Genomic DNA, 24,298 nt, shown 5'->3' with positions numbered 1-24,298 from the left:
ATAGGAAGTGAATACAAAGAAGCTGATGTTTGGGGGGGTGATCATGGTGCACTTCAATCTTTCATCGGTGAGAGGGTTCGCTATGAGGACCGTGCCAACTCCGGCACACCACTAGGGAAATCACATTAGAAGTGGAAGTCCTATCCTCTGTGGATTTAATCCTACAAAGCTTAAGAGCCGTTCTGATTTTCCACAATATCGTAATGGATGTGAGGGTAGAGACAAGTGTGCACTCACAGGGTCAGTGGCAAAGATCATACATTTTAGAGCAGTATCTTCTGAAACCCTCGAGCACTTTGGTATTGCTTGATTTCCTAAGCATTCCAGGGGAGGTGTATTATATTGAGATCACCTGAAATGCGCAAAAAAATCTACTTGATTCTATGTCAGTCCTCACGATACAGTATTAAATGTGTTTGATATTGTTTGAAATGTCTCAGTGTAACTGGTACAAATATCTCAACTCTACAGAAGTAAAGCAGAGCACAATAAAGGTTTTCAGAGTTTAGAGATATCTTGCCTCAATATGAGGGGTGTGGCTTTCAGACATTTGGCATTTTGTCAATACAGGGCTATGGAAGAAGTGATTACATTAAAAGTCCCATTGTTAACATATGTTTCCATTTGAAATAGGTTTTGCATCTAGGTCTGTGTATTTAAAGGTGTTGCAAAGAGATCAGGGCTCGATACTGTAATCAGGTCAGCCTGTAATGCTGGAGATGCCGTAATGCTGCCGTAATTCTAACTTAAATTCGAAATTATGTTTAAATGGAGTCAGATAAAGAGGAAATTGTATTAAATCCTTTATGCCCAACTGAAAACCAAGAACGTGCAAAACCTTCACCAGCCATCGTTTGCCTCCATTGGGACGTTTTGGCCGGGCTTAAAGAGGTTAAAGGGTTAGTTCACCCAAAATTGAAAATTCTGTCATTAATTACTTACCCTCATATCGTTGGCCAGCCGTCAGACCTCCGCTCATCTTCACACACAGATGAAGATATTAGTGTTGAAATCCGATGGCTCAGAAAGGCCTTCATTGACACCAATGTCATTTCCTCTCTCAAGACCCATAAAGGCACTAAAGACGTCGTTACAAAGCCCATCTCACTACAGCGGCTCTACAATCATTTATGAAAAGACAAGAATAGACCTAAAAAAATAAATCACGACTTATATAGTGATGGCCGATTTCAAAACAAAGTTTCAAACTGTTATGAATCAGTGATTGATTCATGATTCAGATCGCCAATGTCATGTGATTTCAGCAGTTTGACACACGATCCGAATCATGAATCGATTCATAACGGTTCGAAGCTTTGTTTTGAAATCGGCCATCACTATATAAGTCATTATTCCATTTTTTTTTTGCACACAAAAACTATTAAACTAGTAACGACGTCTTTAGTGCCTTTATGGGTCTTGAGAGAGGAAATGACATTGGTGTCAATGAAGGCCTTTCTGAGCCATCGGATTTCAACACTAATATCTTCATCTGTGTCTGAAGATGAACGGAGGTCTGACGGCTGGCCAACCACAGGAGGAATTAATGACAGAATTTTCATTTTTGGGTGCACTAACCCTTTGAGCAAGTTGGGGGAAAAAACAAGACTTTATTCAATACATCAAACATCTGGCGAAATGCAATCCAGCAGGTTCTATTTTTACACAGCCGACTGCCTTCTGAAAGCAATCTCTGTTGATTGCAGTGTAATGTTTGTTCCTGCATGCCTGCCTGCACTCTGATGCCAGAATTGTGAAAAGCGATATTTCTTTTCGTGTCTTTTGCACATCTTAGGACAATGATGGAGGGATGACAGCGCAACTACCCAGTACCATCACATCGTTCCACCAAACAGGCCTGAGACCTGGGGAAGAATACACTGTCAACCTGGTGGCCTTGAAAGACCAGGGCAGGAGCCTTCCTGTTTCTGCAACCGTTACCACACGTACGCCTCTCACTCATTATACTACATTTATACATGTGCAAGACCTTCATTTCCAAGCCATTTACAGAACATTCAAGTTATGTGCATAGTGGATGTGTGATTCAAATTCATGACCTGTGCATTGTTAGCGCCATTATCTACCAGCCAATTTATAGAAACACCCACGCCTCACTGTTTCAATCTCCTGTAACTTTTTGTATACATTTTTAATGACCATCCTAGAGTGTTTGATCCCCATATATGCATATTGTAATGTCATTATTTTGTAAAGATTTTATCAATAAGTTCTGTGTAAGATTGGATAGTGTAATTTTACAGTAACTGTTTCTGAGGAAGGCTTCACAGTGATTAAACAAATGTATTCTTATGGTAATTAGTAATGCAGGAATGAGAAATGTTCCAACAAGACACTGAGTAATCAACACTGGACACTTCTTGTCCACTAATTTTTGTTTGTTTGTGTTTATGTCGATATTTTATTGAATTAAATTACTTAGTACTTAATTAAATAGAAATATGTGACCCGTCACGGAAACCAGGGACACAAGTCGGCAGCTCTACTTTCAAGCAAAACGAGAAAGAAGAGGGTTTTTTTTTTTTAATTATGTGATTTTCGCTTTTTTGCAGAATCTGTTAGTTGAAATCACGAAGAAGCCTCTCCATGTTTGAGATGGCACTGATGGTATATTTAAAAGCGTACATTTTGAGGTTGAAATCACCTTGTTTTGTCTGTGTGTATTTCCATACTGGCCTTTGATATTGCCCCGCCCTCCAAGGGACGCGTGACTAATTATTTATGCAGCGCTCTGGCCGGCTGTAGAGATGATCTAAGCGACAATGAAAGCGACATAATAAGACTGGATAATAACCTAATCTACAACTGAGCGAAGATGAAGAAGAGGAGGAATGTATCAGACTGGCGTCAGACGAGTTGGACCGTAAGAAATCAGAGGCTATATCGATAGTAACATTTGACGAGGATAAAGACAGAGAAATGGCTCAAATCTGTAACCGTGGCTATAGTGTAGGGGTAAGGCGGATGTCATCAAGTTTTGACGCAACTCGATCAGAGGATCGAATCTGCCTTTTGCCACATTCTCTCTACTCCCTTTTCCCATCACATATCAGATCGGAAAGGCATTTATTTTCAAAAAGAATTGAGAAAATATTAGAAAAGTGGAAATAAAGCATCTAACGTGTTTATTAATAAGTGTTTCTCGGTTAGAGAGTGTGGCAAAAGGCGGATTCGAACCTCTGATCGATATGCATCAAAACTTAATGACATGCGCCTTACCCCTACACTACAGCCACGGTTAAGGACTTTACCCATTTCTCTGTCTTTATCCCATTCGAACAGACGCACAGTACATCCCCTAAGAAGACCCCGGCAAACATAAAGTGTGCCCGAACGACTTATTTCATTGGAAGCAACGAGATTTGCAAGAATACTTTTCTGTTTCTAATGGGGTGTGTTTCCATAAACATCAAAGTTTGTCGTTTTGTGTTCATTCTAAGAACACACACACACACACACGTTATCTCATGTTTAGACCTTCCCATACCTACCTATTGTTCTTAACTGTCGTTTTAATTGTAATCGTTAGCATCGTATCACTTGCCAAAAACCCCATTACTATAATGTAATTTATATAATGTATTTTAGATGGTAATGTTAGCATTTGCTACCCTTTACTATTAATAGTATGCAGTCCGATTTTTCCCGTTGCGTCTGTCGTTACTAGCAACCATGCAGCTTTACAGGGGGTGTGGCTTATCTAAATGAGATGTAAATGAGCCCTATTGTCACTCCCAGCAGGTGAGAACAGGTGAGAACTGCAAAACTGCAGAGGCTGTTTTATCTCGTTTAAACTTTTCTAAAGGCCTACATTCAGATGGCCACAACTTCTCCAAATATTATCAGATTTCCATGTGTTACACATCGTTGGAAAGCTTGGAGACTACACTTTCAGAATCGGTGAATAACTCAAAATGCCCCAGAACCAACTTGTGTCCCTACTTTCCGTGACTGGTCACATATTTGCAAACAGAAAACAATATCCAAAAAACAGCCAGTCTGACTGGCATTATATTATATTATATTATATTATATTATATTATATTATATTATATTATATTATATTATATTATATATTTAATATTTTTATATTATTGTATATTATATTATATTAATTATTTTAAATTATATCATTTGATATTAATTGTTTTATATGATATGATATGATTGATATGATATGATATGATATGATATGATATGATATGATATGATTGATATGATATGATATGATATGATATGATATGATATGATATGATATGATATGATATGATTGATATGATATGATATGATATGATATGATATGATATGATATGATATGATATGATATGATATGACATGATATGATATGCTTTCCGGGCTTTGCGGCATGCCATTCCCTGGGTCCGGTTCTCAGGTGCGCATTTCAAAGTCCAGTTTCGCCCTTTCCCCGACAAAAGCCTGACGGGTCATTTGTAGCCTGTCGCGGCGTGCCACCGACCCCCGGGGGGCCCACCGCTCCGACCATGTCCGGGGCCGAGGCACCCTCGCCAGCTGGGGAGGTTCGTCAGCTTGGAGTTTTTCACCGAGTTTGGCTCTCGGGCTCTGCCCTTTTTTCTTTACGGACCCGCTCGTTTCTCAGCGGGTCATTCCTGGAAGTCTCTAGCCCAACCCATAGCGCACCTCTTTTTACGGGCTTTCCAATACGCCATTCCCTGGCTCCGGTTGTCGGGTGCGTGTGTCAACATCCAGTTTCGTCCTCTCCCCGACAAAAGCCTGACGGATCATTCCTGGAAGGCTTTCGACTTTCGGACTTTGTCCGTTTTTCTTTACAGACCCGCTCGTTTCTCGAAGGGTCATTTCTGGAAGTCTCTAGCCCAACCCCCAGCGCACCTCTTTTTACGGGCTTTCCGGCACGCCATTCCCTGGGTCCGTTTCAACGTCCAGCAACGTCCTCTCCCCGACAAAATCCTGACGGGTTGTTTTGAGTCCGTCATGGCCCACCGTTGTGACCATGCCCGGGGCCGAGGCACTCTCCCCGGTCACTGGATGGGGAGGTTCATCAGCTTGGAGCTTGGAGCTGAGTTCTGCTCTCCGTTTTTCTTTACGGACCCGCTCGTTCCTCGTCAGGTCATTCCTGGAAGTCTCTAGCCCAGTCTGCAGCACACCTTTTTTAACCGGCTTTCCGCCACACCATTCCCTGGGTCCAGTTCTCTGGTGCACGTTTCAACATCCAGTTTCAGACCCTTCCTGACAAAAGCCTGACGGGTCGTTTAGGGTGGCCAGCCAGGAAGGTCTGATAGCATGGAGCTTTTCACTGAGTTCAACATGCTGACTCTGTTTGTTTTCAAGGAGGCTTTTCCTCCAGGGGCTTCTGACCTTTGTTCTGGGCCCCGGATCGTACATCCTCCCCAGGGGGAGGGCCTGACCTGCTTGGATATGGGACAATTTATTAGCAGGTCTTTCCTGGAAGTCTCAGCCAGCGCACAGCGCAACAACTCTGAGTTTGTTCATGGCCATTCCCTCAGCCGGTTTATGCATTTCCTCACCTTTTCGTCACCATTTCGTGCCTTCCTTGGATGCAACTACCATTCGATTTCATCTTTGCGACAAGCATATGTGCAAAATACCGAACAGGATCAACTCCACCCGGGCGGAGTACCGCGACGCGCTGGTTTCTTACACACTGGTCTCGGGCCAGAGGGCAGGAGACAGCATTGCCGCTCATAGGGCGCATGCAAAACCCTCCCACTGGTGGTGGGGGCAGAGGGTTGGCCGCTGGATTGAGGCTGTAACCTGGATAGGGTGCTGTTCTTCCCGGGGTCGCGGTCTGAGGTTGGCGCTCCACTGGGGGTTGCATGTAAGCAGAGCCATGTCTGTAAAAAGACATTCTGATACCTTAATTCCCCATCTATCCATAATAAGTCCATCCATCCCTCCATCTTGAAAGTGCATATATCCATCATAAAAGTGCATATATCCATCATAAAAGTGCATCTATCATCATAAAAGCTCATCTATCCTTTATAAACATACTCCACGTGGCTCCAGGGGTTAATAAAGGCCCACCCACCATATCACACTGCTACTCCTGTGATATTGCTCATATATTATCATAGATGTAATATAAAATCATTTAACATAATGCTTATTTTTAGTATCAACTGATACTAACATGCCAATTTTCTGAATTAAGTATGCTCGTCAAGCAAGCAAGTTTTGTGATTGACACCATAGATGTTGTCAGTGTGGAATAACGGAAAAGGATGCTTCATCATTTATGGAGACATTAAAGTTTGCAAACAAATGCTCCTCAGTCGGATGCACAGTGCAGATGGGTTTAGTTTACTGTTGCATTCTGTGCCCAGAGAAGATGAAAGACAGAACAACATGAAGTGCTTTTCCCTTCAGGTTACTCAGCCAGCTGAGTCACTAGTGTCTCTTTTGTAGCTGGAGTTGACGAGTTGGAAGTGGCTTGAGCGGTGATTTCCTCCACCCATCTGCCATGTCCTGTTGTTTTTCCCTGTCCTTGGTGCTGGAATCGCTCTAGTGCAGCAGAGAGAGTGAACACAGGTTCACCTTCAAACTATACTATAAATACAATCATTTCTCTGTTAGTCTGTGGACGGTGTTTAGTCAGAACGAAAAACTATTGCAAATATGTCTGACATGTGTCAGACTGGGCTACATGTATACAGCTATATCGCACTGCTCCTTCTGTGATGTTGCTCATATATTATATTATTATAGATATAATTTAAAAAAATCATTATAATGCCTTATTTTTAGGATTGACTGATACTTTTGTCATCCCTAGTTTAAAGCTAAAATAAGTGCATCCATCCATCATGAAAGTGCAACTATACATCATTAAAGTGCATCTATCCATTATAAAAGTGCATCTATCTGTCATAAAAGTGCATCCATCATCATCAGTGATTACAGTGCACTCAAAAAGGTGTGTGAGTAGGGCAAGACTGGGCTGGCATAGCATAAACTGCAAGGAGGTGTCACATTGCTTCAGCTAATGGAAAATGTCACCATGATGAATGTCTGAGTCTGCCAGCAATTATGCACTTAATGTAAACTTCACCCGAGAATTCCTCTTCTGTCACTTACAGACAGGAGGATTAGATTCAATTGAACTTTTCATGGACAATTGAAATTACATGTCTGCTGTGAAAACGCCATTAATTTCTACGGGTCTCGCCATCGAGCATAATTAAAGAGACCTTAATTATGCATGCGAGACCATTAATATTTCATGTGTCCACTGTGGATACCTTATTGGATAAAGAAAGACAAATTTGATGTCATTTAATTATTTATGTGTGCAAAGATTGATCTATCCCCGGAGAAAACCCAGGAAGACGAGCTTTCGCTAAGCACACACTTCCTTGTGAGTTTGCAAGCTGCCTCACAGTAATTATGCTTAAGTGCTAAAATTCAACATATTCAGGAAAAAAATTAAACAGTAATCTATTGCCTATTCTCTGGTGTGACTAGACTTAAAAATGAGACTAGTGTGCCTTGAATAAAAAACCAAGAAACCACCCTTGTGGATTGAATAGGCTGTGCTTAAAGTAAATATTCCCATGAAAACTGGACCTCATTTCCTCATTTGCCTCCTAGTGAACCCTAGTGTTTGAATAACGGGTCAAACTTTGTAGTTGTAATATCATTTAGAGAGTCGCAATGGCATCATGCACGATATATGTTTTAGGCTCATCCTTTAAAAGGGAAATGTGGTGTTCAATGCAGTCTCACCTGGTCCAATTAGTATCGTTATACAAATCGCAATGGAACGTGGGCGAGGTTAGAGATGAGGTCAAAAGTTCCAGAGATGTTCATCTTCCTTCACAGTACCTGTTTCTGAGGCAGATGGCCATGTTGCCCTATATAAAAAAAGCAGGTTAATTAATCACACAACCAGTTAGCGTCTTATTAAAAGAGCCTGTTGGAGGCTCAGCATGGCCACTTGATTGGGTTTGTCTGTTGTCAATGTCTGTGAATACTTTCTCATTAACTGGACAACTCTAATGCTATTTTCCTGCATTCTGCCTTATTGATCTGTTAAAGAGTTGATTCTCATGATAAACATGGACAAACTTTCAAAACACGAGTTGGATGTGTGACAGAGTATTTCACACACACTTGCAGAACTCCGGACACAAACTGCATCCACTGTTCCCTTAATGCTGGCTTATTTGGGAAGCTAATAAGGTGATCTTTCTCTCTCACAAACACACACACACACACACACACACACACACACACACACACACACACACACACACACACACACACACACACACACACACTTCCTTAGTGACATTGTTGCTCTTGTGTCTAAAAACACAACGTCAGCGCCACCAATGGCTCCCATAACCCTAACTAAGCTCGTGTGTGTGTGTGTGTGTGTGTGTGTGTGTGTGTGTGTGTGTGTGTGTGTGTGTGCGCTCATCCGGGAGAAGTGCCCATATAAGGAGTTTCTCCCTTTATGATGTCATACAGGGCCATACTCGAGGAAAAAATAAAACTCATGTGAATCCTGAAGGAGTGTATTCGCCACAGAAATACGTCACACATCCAACTCGTGTTTTGAAAGTTTGTTCATGTTTATCATGAGAATCGACTCTTTAACAGAGTCAATAAAGCAGAATGCAGGAAATCGCATTATAACCCCTTTTTAAAGATCATTTTTAAATATCTGTATTAGATCATAATGTACATCAGATCATTAGTTTTATGTTATTTTATTAAAACTGTTTAAAAGCCGATTCCGTATGTTTTCTCCGTCTTCTCCATGCTTTGACAGGCACCCATGTATTTACTGACTCTTCAAGCATATTGAGAAGCTCGGACCATACTTTTCATTTCCATTGGTGTTGTGTTCTTTCTCCAGTAATTGATGGGCCAACACAGCTTATTGTGCGAGACGTCTCCGACACGGTGGCCTTTGTGGAGTGGAGCCCACCCAAGGCTAAAGTCCAGCAGATTATATTGCGGTACGGCATTGTGGGTGTGGATGGACCCAAGACTACCTTTCGCCTGCAGCCGACTCTGAGCCAATATTCCCTTCAGGTGCTGAGGCCTGGATCCACATATGAAGTGTCTGTTTCTGGAGTCCGGAACGGCAGCGAGAGTGGAGCCATTTTCACAGAGTTCACGACAGGTGAAATAAAGCAGTTCTGACTGAGTACATCACAACAAGTTAAACGGTTAAAGGATTAGTTCACTTCAAAAAGTAACATTTCCTGAAGGTTTCCTCACCCCCGTCTCATCCCAGATGTTCGTGTTGTCTTTCTTCAGTTTTTTGAGAAAAACATTCCAGGATTTTTCTCCTCATAATGGACTTCAATGGGAACCAACGGCTGAAGGTCCAAATCAATGAGGAAGAGCTTCAGAGACTTACAACACAAATAAACATTTATACACTTTAACCTCAGATGCTCAACTTCGGCGTATGACATCATCTTGTGGGAAAGGTCACATGACGCAAGAGGAAGTGCCGAAAACTCCTTCTCATGTTCTCCTCCATCTTTAAAATCGTCCGCCATCTTTGTTTCACCTTTATTTGTGTAAAGGCGTTTGATTTAGTCTTTGCAATTTTTTTTTAACACTGGGTCGGCACTTCCTCCTGCGTCATGTGACCCTTCTCACGTGATGATGTCATACGCCGAAGTCGAGCGTCTGAGGTTAAAGTGTATAAATGTTTATCTGTGTTGTAAATGTCTTATGGTTAGTCTGGATCAGACTCTATTCCTCTGGGATCATCAGAGTCTCTGAAGCTCTTCCTCATTGATTTGGACCTTCAGCCGTTGGTTCCCATTGAACTCCATTATGAGGAGAAAAATCCTGGAATGTTTTCCTCAAAAAACTTAATTTCTTACCGACTGAAGAAAGAAAGACATGAACATCTTTGATGAAATGGGGGTGATGAAACTATCAGGAAATGTTTTTAAAGTGAATTAATCCTTTAGAGATCTTTAAGTGAAGTAGGTTAAACATTTGTGTTTGATTCCAAAAATGCAACATATATTTCCAGCTCATCCGAGTGACCAGTTTAATATCGATTGAATTTTTTTTTTCTCAGAAATCGATGCACCAAAGAACCTGAGAGTGCTATCAAAAACGTCCACTAGCCTGGAGCTGGAGTGGGACAACAGTGAGGCAGATGTAGAAGGCTATAGTGTGGTTTACAGCACACTGGCTGGAGATCAGTACGACAAACTCATTGTCCCGCGAAATGATGGCACCACCACCAAAACCACTCTCAATGGTAAATATTTTCCTTTATCTCATAGTACTGGAATATATGGGATATGGGAAAACCTTTTAAAATGGTCTAATCTTTTTGCCTCACTGGCACGACATGCTCAAAACCCGTCTTCGGCGCAATAATTCCGATCTTTCATGTATTCATACTCTTGTGTAATCGACGCACCATCCCATCATTTATTTCCAAATAAATCTGTCTCTTCCGTTATACCCGGAAAATTTTGAATAATCCGATCTAATATGATTTCTGACCTGTAAGGTTGCCAGAATAATAATCTTACACGGTGTGTTAATAGGCCAGAGGAGAACTGGCACCCCGACTGAGTCTGGTTTCTCCCAAGGTTTATTTTTCTCCATCACGCCCTGATGGAGTTTTGGTTCCTTGCCACTGTCGCCTTTGGCTTGGCTTGCTCAGTTGGGGACACTAAAAATATGATTAAAGTTATTCAACTTATTATACAAATAAAATGTATGAATTAGGTCTTATTTAATTCTATAAACTTAAATACTGATCTGCCAACATTGTTGCTATATGATAAATTAAACTAAGCTGATAACATCACTGTTTACTCCAGTACGACTGTACAGCCAAATCTAATTTTGTCGCAATATTATCCTGTTTGACACTGTGAAGCTGCTTTGACACAATCGTGATTGTAAAAGCGCTATATAAATAAAGTTGATTGATTGATTGATAATAAAATACAATTGTTTTGATGAAGGATGAATTTAGTTTATTATTAGTGTGCTTTGTTCACCAAAACATGAATGGTGTTTAATATTACAGTCAGTGTAATTTTTTATTATATTGCCTTACTGTTGTTGTTTTTTCTTCTCTTTAACAGCTTTGTTAGTTCAAGTAAGCAACATTACTGGCAATAAGGGTAAAAAAAGAGATTAGTTTATGAGTCACATCAAAGTGTTCGGTTCATTGTGAGCGTCCACATTGGCTCTATTTGGACGGTAATTGTTTCTCATGTGGATGTCTGTAAAAATAAATGTGCAGCAACCTCAGTGATAAACTTGTGCGTTCAGATGGTGATTTATTCCCGGTGGAGGAGCGAGTTTAGTGATCATCCGCATCTGGGAATCACATGCTCAGTCCAATGATCGTCTGCTGTAAAAATGTCATATGCTTGGAATAATAAGAATACAATCATATTTAATTTAATAATAGGAAATTATTAGTTATTTAAATCTCCTGTTTAAAAATAGAACGATGTCATTTAAAAAAAATACTTGAAATAAGTTAATACAATGCTACAAATTAAACCTATATAACGTTAATTACTGTCGTAATAACGGCTCATTTCAAATGTTTACGTGTTTTTCTTCTCTTTCTCTTTTGAGCGGCGATAAAAGATTATTCTTGTAAATACTTTCCAGCATTTCAGTAATAAAAGTGTAGGCTGTTGATCTTTAAAATGCATCCAAATTACAGTGAATCTCAACGATATGGTGCTCTGCAGGGGTCAAAACGGATATAAACAGTTCATTTTGAAACAATCTCTTCTTGAAAACTCAGAGATGTGGATTCGGACAGCAATTAAATCTCCACACAACCTTTTGTTTGTCAGAAAACAGTCAGTATTTCGGCCGGAGATTTTTGCACGTGTGTTGGAAGAAAAACACGGACATTCTGGATTCATACGGCAAAAAAATCACTGACTAGCCGCAGTAAATGATGAAAATACCTGACGACCCCACGAGAAACCATTACCGTCAGAATAGGGCTGTTGAAAAACAAAATATATTGCTCATGAGCTAAATGTGTTGATCTTTTTTTATATCTATTTTTCATTCCTCTTTAGATTTACTGCCTGGCACAGAGTATGGCATTGGCATTTCAGCTGTTTTAGGTGCCAACCAAAGCACCCCAGCAACGATGAATGCCAGAACGGGTAAGATTATGGGTTTGCTGTTGCCAGATCACAGTGAAATGCATTCATTTTCAATAGTTTGGAGTTTATATTCCTGCCGACCGTGCAAATCTGTTTTTGCCAGTAGAACTGATATATGATGTTTGTGATGGCATTTTGTTTAACACTAGAACCGCCACAGGGTAACATTTACATACATATTCAAATGTACATAACAGATTTTCAGTAAAATATCCAAGTCTCCCAGTCATTGACTTTTACTAGAATTGTGTTATGTACAATCCACTGTTGTTTAAAATTGTTTATATCAAACCAGATTAAAAAAACAGAACATTTATACCTAAAACCGCCTGCAGGTCAGATTTACCCCTGTATAATTCCTGTATCACACAACATGCGATCAAATGAAGGATGATAAATGTTCAAACTTTGGATTCATTATTAATCTTTGTTTTGGCAATTTTATCATGTATTGTTTGCTACCGTGTTGCTATTTTTTCAAGTCGTCCTGCTTCCTGATAAAAAAAAAAATATATATATATATATAAAATTAATAAAACATTTTTTTACCCCCAATTTATTGTTGTTCGCATATTCAGATAAAAAAATTATATAACTAAACCAATTAACTAATTAGGTGTGCTTGAACTTGTCTTTTAACCATTCATCCTATGCATTGCGGTGAACTGTAATTGCTCTTTATTGCCTATTTAGGGTATTTTAGTAATTTAAATAACATTTAAATTACATTTTATTATAATATTACATCACCCAAATGTGTATTTATTTCCTTCTTATTCTCATTGTCATTGCAGGCTGGGATATATGCCTATATATTTACCAAAAAGTGATTAGTGTATCCTGCTTAAAATAGCATAAAACAACAGGACAACAACACAGTTGATAACTAAAAATAATAATTTAATTTCTCTAGACATTATTTTGTGAAATCAGTGGTATAGTACAGTGACATATGTTTTTTTAGCCATATCAAAACAGTAATCATGTGCATGGGTAAATATCTCTATTTGCACAAGAATAAGAAAATAAGAAAAAATATGCTATTTACACTGTGCAAATGTAAATAGCAACTAAATTCTATTTTCACAGTGAAAATGACATTTTCTTAGCGATAGATGATATTTACTAAGTTAAGATAGTTATATATTCTATTGACACTATGTAAATGTCGCAGTTCTTTGCAAAAAAAAAAATGATGTTATTTATACTTTATTTTGACAGATGCACACTACTTGCACATCAGTGTTGTTGTACATTAACAGGATGCAATAATAACATAGAGTGTAAATGATTATATTTATTAAAATATTAAATGGATATCTCCTTAATGGGACAATAAAATCCCTCCATACGCCGACCCCTAACCCTTCCCAATAAATGCTTTTATTATTATTAAACATTTCATTAGGCACTTTATTTCCCCTTTTAGAACACTGTCTTCATTTTTATTGAAAGTAATTGCCTTTCCGATGTGATGTGTGATGGGAAAAGGGAGAAGAGCGAGCTTGGCAAAAGGTGGATTCGAACCTGTGTCAAAACCAGGATCTTTAAGCCTTACGCTCTTCTGCCGAAGATGTTGAAATACATGGGTCTTTTTAAAATCTTTTTGGCTCAATCAGGCATTGTTAGGCGTTTTTTGCACTATTTGCATTTGGTGTAAATAGACACTCCAAAAAATGTCCCCACTTGTGGTTTAAGGAGTACAACGACACCCTGCTGTCCTAGTGAAAATATCCCCATTACAAACCTTGAAATAGCCGCAGTATAATAATAATAATAATAATAATAATAATAATAATAATAATAATAATAATATGTTTTATTGATATAGCGCCTTTCCCAAGCTCAAGGTTGCTGTACACAAAATATACACACAAAAAAACATGTAGAACACAATAAACACACGGCCAAAAATGCTTTTCTTTTCTTCTTTTCTTTGTCTTGTTTTAAGTCCAAATAACTAAAAATTCTTACATTAAGAAACATTTACTAGACAAGCAAAAATAAATGTCTTGTTTTGGGGGAAAATAACTCAAAATTAAGTGAGTTTTTGCATAAAATAAGCAAAATAATCTTAATTCAAACAGAAAATAAGATTATTTTGCTATGTTTTTATTTTCCTGCCAAAATCAGACAAAAACGAATTATGAATTTCTCAGAATTCTGACTTTATATCACACAATTGTGAGGGGGAAAAAGTCAAAATTGTGAGATAAAAAGTTGCAATTACTCTTTTTTATTTTATTATTTAGTGGCAGAAACGGGCCTCCATAGGGAAATAGTAACAGTGTCAGAGAAAGAGGGAGGGAATGCCAGAGTTTCGGGTCACAGTGCTGAATGATACGCCACCCAAAGTAGAAAGACAGAAATTAAGGACAGTGAGTAGTCTATAGTCAGATGACCGGCAGTGGCTCAGTGGTTCATGTAGGTTGTCTATAAACCGGAAGGTTGTTGGTCCAATCCCCAGTTCCACCTGACCAAGTGTTGAGGTGTCCATGAGCAGGACACCTAACAACACTGCTCCCGACGAGCTGAATGGTGGCGGACATCGCCGTTGTTGTATAAATGGGTAAATGTGAGGCAAAAAAATGTAAAGCGCTTTGGATGGCCATAGGGTCTGTTAAAAGTGCTATATAAATGCAGTCCATTTACCATGACCGGGTATTCTATCCTCTGATCTTTAGGTCTGGATGTCCCCTTGGATTTGACCGTCACAGCCTCCACAGACAACACCATCACACTGTTTTGGGGCTCAGTGCAAGGGCCTATTGATCACTATAGGGTGACCTACACCTCCTCCAGCGGAGCCACAGCAGAGCTCACGGTGCCCAAGGACATCAGCACCACCACATTAACTGGACTCGAGCCAGGCTCAGAATACAGCATTACAGTGGCGGCGCAGAGAGGCCGGCAGCACAGCACTGCAGCCACCATTGATGCTTTCACAGGTAATTTAATCTGTGGGGAACTCCAGTGCAGGAATCACTGCTAACTGTCCAAAACATTGCCTCATGTCATGTCAGTGTTTGGCCAGAAGTCTCTCGTTAATCTCTCAGAGAATTGCATAAGGTGTGGAAGTAAGACTTTTGCTTCAGTGTCAACCATGTGCACATATATTTTTCCACCCCAGGTTCAGTTCTAGTCTATTACACGAAAAAAAATTAGTTTGTCTTGCTTCCAGTCTAAATATCTTACAACTCTTAAATCAAGATGCATTTACTAGATCAGTAAAACGACATTTTTTCTTGTTTTGTTGAAAATCAAATCTAAATGAAGTGAGTTTTTGCTTAAAACAGGCAAAATGATCGGCCAATGGGGTGAGAAGAATAATCTTATTTCTGATTGAAATCTTGTTTCTTGTTTCCGTCCCAAACAGAAATAAGATTATTTTTCTCACCCCATTGGCAGATCATTTTGCCTGTTTTAAGCAAAAACTCTCTTCGTTTAGATTTTATTTTCAACAAAACAAGAAAAATATCGTTTTACTGATCATAATAAATGCATTTTGATTTAAGAATTGTTCGATATTTGGACTGGAAACAAGTAATAAATGCTAAATAAGAAGAGCATTTTTTTTTGCAGTGTATAACTATCCTTCATCAAAATTCAGCTGTATGTCCTTTCCTTCAGGGGTTCCCAGGGTTATCAGTCAAATTAACATATTTAATCATTATGCAACATTATGTGTGTTGTTATCACTCACTTGCTTTTGCCTGGCATTCGCACTATTTAAATCTACAGCATCAAGATTTGATCATATCACCATTTTCTACTTTTCTTTATTTAATTTCTATCATTTGCTTGATGAATACTAATAAGTCGATTAGGTGATTTTTTTGATTGCCTTAATAAAAAAAATGAAAATGATTAAATAGAACATTGTTTTAATTGTTTTATAGCTTTATTAGGGATGGAAATTACAAATTAAAATACATTTTAAATAATTAAGTGCATGTATTGTAACTGTAATCATCATTGAGCGTGTTTACATGCACACCATAAGCTAATAACTCACTAATATCATCTTACTGAAATAACCAGTTTTCCCCGTTTACATGCAAACCAGTTAACTGGCAACGCAAGTAAACCACGTTTACATGACTTTATTAATTTCCTTGTAGTGATGTCAAAAATAATAATGTCCGTATCTGACTCGGAGTATCCCAAATGTTCCGTCAGTTATGATGTTAGTAAAGCGTGAGCGGGAGATTTACGGCTCATATTACCCCTCATGATGAAGCGTTCTGACTGAACCTCTTCTGCTGACTGAGATGAGAAGAACACATCTTTACTATGCTCTGGGTCTCAAAAGATTCTGCGTTTGTGATATATGTCCTTATTTCATGCAAAACACTCGCTGGATGTGTTTAAATCTGCTCTGAGTTTGTGTTTTTATCACCTATCACACATGCGCACTTCAATAAGCCAACAGAGAGCAGGTTAATGCGTTTACAGGCCATGCGAAATCTGGATAAGAGGCAAAACTCCCTGTTCTGACCGGATTATGCTTACGCCGACCTTACTCCGATAAAATAAAATGGGTTACCGCGTTTACATGACCATGATCATTATCGGCTTATTAGGCATAATCGGCTTAAGAACGTACTTGTAAACGCACTCAATAAAGATAATTCAAAGACAAGTAAATTATTTAAAAGACATTTATATTTTCATATCATTGAAATATATATCAATGATACAGTTGCAAGAAAAAGTAAGTATGTGAACCGCTTGCAGAATCTGAATTGGGAATAGTTTCCACAACATAAGAGAGATGGTACAAAATGCATTAATGGTTTATATTTCATTTTTTCTTGCAAATGTATAAATATATACAGCTCTGGGTAAAAATGAAGAGACCACTTAACATTGAGAAATCAATCGTAAGTGGCCTCTTAATTTTTTCCAGAGCTGCATATATATATATATAATTATTTGGATTGTTGTTGCTGTTCATTTTTTTCTGTTGCATTAGGTCTCAAATACCATATTTTTATGAAGGCATGTCACGATCAACTTTGGACATCAGTTTTTTATTCTTTGTCTGGATTTATCCTGTCCAGCTGTTTTTGCAGAATGATCGTGGTACTTCAAGCTTCCATTGCTTCAGTGGTACAAAACCAAATCTCTTTTTATGGGATTTGCGTTTGCGTTGGGGGGCGTGATTAATTGCATTTTTTTATTCCACTATTAATTCTATAATTAATGTACTCAATTATTGCATTAAATTAACTGATCTAATTTAACTGAACATTTCTATCACAAAATTCGTGTTTGAGAATCTCTTGGTAGGAAACACTGCTTCACTTCAATTATTTTTTTCTTGACATCAACCAAAGAAATAACTCATCTTCCTTATGCATTCTTTCTTTGCTCTCATCACTCACTTGCTTTAGCCTGGTGCATCAGCTCATTCATATCTACAGCATCAAGATTGTATCATATTTCATCACCATTTTCCTCTTTTTTTCTTCATTCAATTTCCATCATTTGCTTGATATCTACTGCATCTCTCCATCTGATCACCTCATTGTTCTTGTACTCTTCTTTTCTCCTTCCTGTGAGGATGTGCCAACATTTAAGAGATCTTTAATCACAGGAGCCGGTATTTCGTAATCGTTGTTGTCCTTCGATTTCAGGATTCCGCCCAATCACACAGCTCTTCTTCTCTGAAGTCACGTCTGATTCGCTGACTGTGGCCTGGAGTGCCCCGGCTCCGCCTGCTGATGCATTCATCTTGAGCTACAGAGCTCAGGACTCCAGTGATGATTCTGAAATAGCTCTTGATGGGTCTAAAACCAGGATCACCCTCACTGGTCTCCTGCCCTCCAGGATTTACACTGTTACCTTGGTTACCATGCACGGCAATGTGACCTCAGAGCAAGTTATAGGCTCAGTCGCAACAGGTATTAAAACTAATGAATGTGATGTTTGAGGATATTATTAATACAAGATGTCGGAAGGAGTTAAGTGTGTTTATTTAATATTTGAATATATATATATATATATATATATATATATATATATATATATATATATATATATATATATATATATATATATATATATATATATATATATATATATATACATACACACACACACACACACACCAATCAGGCATACAATTATGAGCACTGACAGGTGAAGTTAATAACACTAATGATCTCTTCATCAAGGCTCCTGTTAGTGGGTGGGATATATTAGGCAGCAAGTGAAAAAAAAAGGTTGATGTGTGTGAAGCAGGAGAAATGGGCAAGTGTAAGGATTTGAGCGAGTTTGGCCAGATTGTGACGGCTAGACGACTGGGTCAGAGCATCTCCAAAACTGCAGCTCTTGTGGGCTGTTCCCGGTCTGCAGTGGTCAGTATCTATCAGAAGTGCTCCAAGGAAGGACCAGTGGAGAACCGGCCACAGGGTCATGGGCGGCCAAGGCTCATTGATGCACGTGGGGAGCGAAGGCTGGCCCGTGGGGTCCGATCAAACAGACGAGCTACTGGAGCTCAAACTGCTCCAGAAGTTAATGCTGGTTCTGATAGAAAGCTGTCAGAATACACAGAGCAGCTCAGTTTGTTGCGTATGGACCAGTCAGGGTGACCTCTGACCCCGCTGAAAGCACCAACAGTGGCACGTGCGCATCAGAACTGGACCACGGAGCAATGGAAGAAGGTGGCCTGGTCTGAGGAATCACGTGTTCTTTTACATCACGTGGATGGCCGGGTGTGTGTGTGTGTGTGTGGCTTACCTGGGGAACACATGGCCCCAGGATGCACTATGGGAAGAAGGCGAGCCGGCGGAGGCAGTGTGATGCTTTGGGCAATGTTCTGCTGGGAAACCTTGGGTCCTCCATCCATGTGGATGTTACTTTGACACGCTCCACCTACCTAAGCATTGCTGAGACCATGTTCAGCCTTTGATGGAAACGGTATTCTGGTGGCTGTGGCTCTTCCAGCAGGATAATGCTCCTGACACAAAGCACAAATGCTTCAGGAATGGTTTGAGGAGCACAACAACCAGTTTGAGGCGTCGACTCGACCTTCAGATTCCCCAGATCTCAATCCAATCGAGCATCTGTGGGATGAGCCGAACAAACAAGTCCGATCCATGGAGGCCATACCTTGCAACTTACAAAACATAAACGATCTGTTGCTAACATCTTGGTTGCCAGATACCACAGCACACCTTCAGGGGTCTAGTGGAGTCCATCAGAGACGGGCCAGGGGGACCAACACAATATTAGGTCATAATGTTATGCCTGATTGGTGTGTGTATATATACAGGACTTGACATTAACCTCCTACTAGCCACATTGGCAGGTTTAATTTTATATATAATAGACTATAGGCTGTACAGTTTTTCAACTGTAGTCTTTTTAAAAGGCATCTTAAATAATAAACTGCAATGTAGCGTTGTCAAAAAAAAAATGGACACAAATCAATACTGAAATATCTCAAACACTTCCAATACTAATTTTCTGCAGAATAGATACACAAACAGCTTCTCTTCTCGTTCTCATCTCTCCGACAGAGAGTGTCAACACAAACCCTCGTTCATTTGCTCTGGATGAATATTGTTTCTTTTACAGGGATTTAGGGTTGGCCTTTATTGCACAGCATTTTACTCAATACTGCAGATTTTGTGCTCACACCAGATGTGCGGACGCATAAAACCATTTGAGTTCGTTTTCATTGCCTTATTGCACAAACAGTAGCCTGGTCTTAGCAGACGCTCATACATTTCATTTGTACATAGAGTCTGGCCACTCTCCTTTGACAAGCGTTTACTTCCACGAAGGCCGATACTCTGGTGAAGTTTAAAATTGGATCTGCCATAACCAATCGCTAACGTTTGGTCGTGACGTATGTCATGCGCCCTTCTCACATGGAAATCCGTCAAAATAAATGTGCATGCATGTCAGTGATAAAACCTAAAACTTGTGCATTCATATTGTGATTGATTCACGGTGGACAGGAGAGTTTTATGATCGGGAACGCGCCGCTCACGTGGTCCGTAACATGATCGTATGCTTAAATAAAATATCATATGCGTGGTATATATGCTAATAAATGCTGCTATAAATAACGGATCCATTCAAATGTTTACATGCTTTTATTTTAATTTTTGGGAGCGGCGATGAAATATATTGCTCTTGTAAATACATGCCAGCATTTTAAAGAAATACAAGTACATCCAAATAACAGCAAAGCGCAACTGTACGGTGCTCTGCAGTGGTCAAAAAGGATTATAAACAGTGAATTTTGAAGTGATATATTCTTGAAAAGTCAGAGATGTGGACAGCTACATTACCACACGACCTTGGTGTTTGTCAAAAGCAGTCGGTAACTTGGCCGGGGATTTTTATGCGGATGTTGGGAGACGGATGGCAATAAAATAACTGACTAAGCCCTGTAAATGATGGCAATACCTTCCGATGCAACAAGGAACAATTACCGTCCAAATAGGGCTTCAGCAACTCCTTCACCACTAATGGAGCGAGCTGAAAAATCAAACTTTTCCTGAATTCCCCCTGTTGAGGAGGAGGGCCATAACATCTTGGCCTCCAACAAACCCCAGCAAAGATTGTTCTTGCTCCAGCTTTAACTTCTGGATATTCGGCAGCGGTGCCTCAACGGAATGAATGGTTTCGTTCGCATCATTCTCTGCCATCATTACTGAACTACAACTCAAACTAGCGCTCAACATCAACGTCATCGTTCTCAGCCACTCCCTCTGTTCGCTGGTTGGACCGGTAAAAATTTGTTTGGAGAAAACCTAAGAACACACCGCAGTCCCAGACGGAGTACTGAAGGAAAATAAAAATTGAGCGAAAGTACGTAGGAGGGCAGAGCCAGGCTACTTAAACAGTCAAATACACACCAAATAATGGTGCTCATGTAAACGCAGCCAGTTGTTTTAAGTGTAAACACGCATGTGTAACAGTAAAATGGATCAGTTCATCAGGTCTTAAAGTGACAGCAGCTTAATAAACCTGCTGGCAATTTATGAGAATGTACACATTTGATTTTACAAATTTTTCCAAATGAAGGTCAATGCTCTCCAAACAATTTCACATGCACTTTTCCTAAAAAGAAGAGCTTTTCTCACTTTGCTTCATTTTGCTTCTAAACCCCGTTTTTAACTCTGGGTAGAGGAACGTTTCACACTCGTAATCTAGAGGTGTGTGTGAAGCAGTGAGTGTTTCAGCTGGATGCTAATGGTGTGTTTCAAGTCCTCCTGGGAAGTTCGTGTTTACGAGGTGAGAAGTCCTGTTTACTAAAGTCTCTTTATGGCGGTTTTCCATTCTTTTAATGAATTTCACAAAAATACAGCAAGGTTTCTTAACTCTGCTAATAGAAAATGAAGAACAAAGAATGTACATCGAGTGTTTTAATCTTTTACGTTTTTAATTAATCTATGAAGCCACTGTAAACGTATCATTATATATTAGGCTAATTGTTTTATTACAATGCTAGCTTACTTTGTTGTAAATGACAGAGCCTGACAGTATCACTGCTAAATACCCATTATATTCAGATACAGATCTATTGATTCTGCCATGTTTCTCACTGACACGCCCCCAACTCGTACAGATCGGGGCTTAAAGAAAATCCCGAACTTCCCACTGGTATTTATGACTTTGTGGTGGTGTTCCTGTGCTTTTAACTTGTAAATACGATCTTTACAACATGACTTGAGCGCACCATAGGAAACAAATGGCAAATAGTGTGCCTTATATTTACATTACATTGGACAGTCACGGAAACACCACATGTTGTGTAAACGTTTAGGGGGAAAATTGGCCTGGATGCCAGCCGAACTTAGCCCCGGCCACAACATTTTTTGGTTGGGCAGTTCGGTCTGGACTTGATCCATAGAGGAGTGATTATGCCCGAACAGAAACTGTTCGGACCAATGAGATCATCAGGACAGGCTTTAGCCGATGACGGAGAGATGATCAACAGAAACTGACCAATGAGATCATCAGGGCGGGCTTTAGCCGATGACGGAGAGATGATCAACAGAAACTGACCAATGAGATCATCAGGGCGGGCTTTAGCCGATGATGGACAGATGATCAACAGAAACTGACCAATGAGATCATCAGGGCGGGCTTTAGCCGATGACGGACAGATGATCAACAGAAACTGACCAATGAGATCATCAGGGCGGGCTTTAGCTGATGATGGACAGATGATCAACAGAAACTGACCAATGAGATCATCAGGGCGGGCTTTAGCCGATGATGGACAGATGATCAACAGAAACTGACCAATGAGATCATCAGGGCGGGCTTTAGCCGATGATGGACAGATGATCAACAGAAACTGACCAATGAGATCATCAGGGCGGGCTTTAGCCGATGACGGACAGATGATCAACTGAAACTGACCAATGAGATCATCAGGGCGGGCTTTAGCCGATGACGGACAGATGATCAACAGAAACTGACCAATGAGATCATCAGGGCGGGCTTTAGCCGATGACGGACAGATGATCAACAGAAACTAACCAATGAGATCATCAGGGCGGGCTTTAGCCGATGATGGACAGATGATCAACAGAAACTGACCAATGAGAGTTTTGTGTATCCTTAAAATCTTTTTTTACAACACCGGCAAAGATTGTTTATTCCAGCACACGTGCAGACAGGGTTACCAAGTTTTTACAACAAAACCCGCCAACTACTAGCCCTAAACAATAGCTTCTCAGGGGGGTTCTCCGGGGAAAAATGTCATTTGGGGATAAAATGTGTGTTATTTTGGCAAGGTTGCTGCTAAAATTCGCACTCATGGGTCTATATATCACATAATAGTCGCTTCAACCCACGGACATAGAAAACAACCCGTGGAAAAAACCGCGGACATGGCAACACAGTGCAGTTGAGTTCTGTTGACATTTGACAACTAATGTTATGCGTCGCTCCGCTGCTCTGATTGGTTGTCGGTCTGTCTAATTGATGTCTTTCCTGGTTGGGTTGAAACACGCCCCATAATCACAGCCCAATGGAGCATCAGACTCATATTCTGACTAGAGCTGAGGATGACCACGTCAGGCTAGGGGAAAATATCAAATGGCAATGGAAAACACAAAAATGATGCCATTTCATTCTTACCTTTAGAGTCAAAAAAGTCCATTCAGGAAAAACGTAAAACGATTTGAGGATGTGCACTGCTTGAGACTGTATGTAAATAGGCTGCAGTTGCATTCGTCCAATGACTCGGACTTGAGCAGACATGCACCATTTTCATGAAACATTTTTCTCTGGTCCAGACCTCTTGCATTCATAAACTAAAATGCCATATTCTCAAAAAGCACTTGGCATGCTGTCAAATAGCACCATACTGATAACCTGCTGGGTTTGTAATGCACAATGCGCAGGAAGTTCAGTTTATGAAATTGTCAACTATCATGACTTTGCTATTTATATAAGAGTCATCAGTGAAAACCTATTTATGTATGATGGTCTATTACCATATTCTCCCTTTCTGAATTCAGTTGAGTTCTTCTCTTTCTAGATATAAAATATGTTCAACCGCAACCTTATGACAAAGAAACTCTTTTCCAAGCAATAAAAGAGTCCTGCCGAGATATTGAACTACATTTGTGCCATTTATGGATTCACCGTTCACACTGCTCTTTCCTTAAATCCAGCACTTGAGAGACATTTAGTGTTTGATGTGAATGAAACTCTCTGGCTGAACAGAAACTAGAGGGATGATGCATATGTACATTTACAGAAATTTCAAGAGAAAGAATGATCTTTATATACTTCACAATGAAATACAGTACTGTGCTGAAAATAACGTGCTTCATTATGATCTGGTTTATGATCCGAGTCTATTTGAATGGTTGCATTACTCCGCTTTAGTTTGTGGAAATCAATTAAAAAGAGTAGTTCACTTTAAAATGAGAATGACCCGATGATTTCCTCTCCCTCAAGACATCCTAGGTGTTTATGACTTTCCTCTTTCTGATTAACACAATCAGAGTTATATTAATAAATATAGCTGCAAGCAGCAATTGTCGGGGCCAAGCGCAAAGAAGAAGACAAGACATGCCAGCATGGCTGGAAGTGTCAAACCAACTGCAACAATGAGCCATTAAAGAATTATTAAGTTG

At 39.7% G+C, this 24,298-nt stretch overlaps 1 protein-coding gene across 2 annotated transcripts in view; it reads left to right on the top strand.

Annotated features, from left to right (window-relative positions):
* Window positions 1–24,298, top strand: part of tnr (tenascin R (restrictin, janusin)) — a 252,698-nt gene that overhangs the window by 174,876 nt on the left and 53,524 nt on the right. The window contains exons 8-13 of one of the 2 annotated variants that reach the window (XM_067453467.1): window positions 1,796–1,946; window positions 8,903–9,172; window positions 10,094–10,279; window positions 12,090–12,179; window positions 14,864–15,127; window positions 17,819–18,085. In XM_067453467.1, the coding sequence (XP_067309568.1) occupies window positions 1,796–1,946; window positions 8,903–9,172; window positions 10,094–10,279; window positions 12,090–12,179; window positions 14,864–15,127; window positions 17,819–18,085 (1,228 nt within the window). The remainder of the gene's footprint in view (window positions 1–1,795; window positions 1,947–8,902; window positions 9,173–10,093; window positions 10,280–12,089; window positions 12,180–14,863; window positions 15,128–17,818; window positions 18,086–24,298) is intronic. The other variant, XM_067453468.1, reaches the window with a different exon arrangement.

Source organism: Pseudorasbora parva, chromosome 9, assembly GCF_024679245.1.
Source record: "Pseudorasbora parva isolate DD20220531a chromosome 9, ASM2467924v1, whole genome shotgun sequence".
Taxonomy (NCBI): Eukaryota; Metazoa; Chordata; class Actinopteri; order Cypriniformes; family Gobionidae; genus Pseudorasbora; species Pseudorasbora parva.
This window is presented reverse-complemented; position numbering and strand designations above follow the sequence as displayed.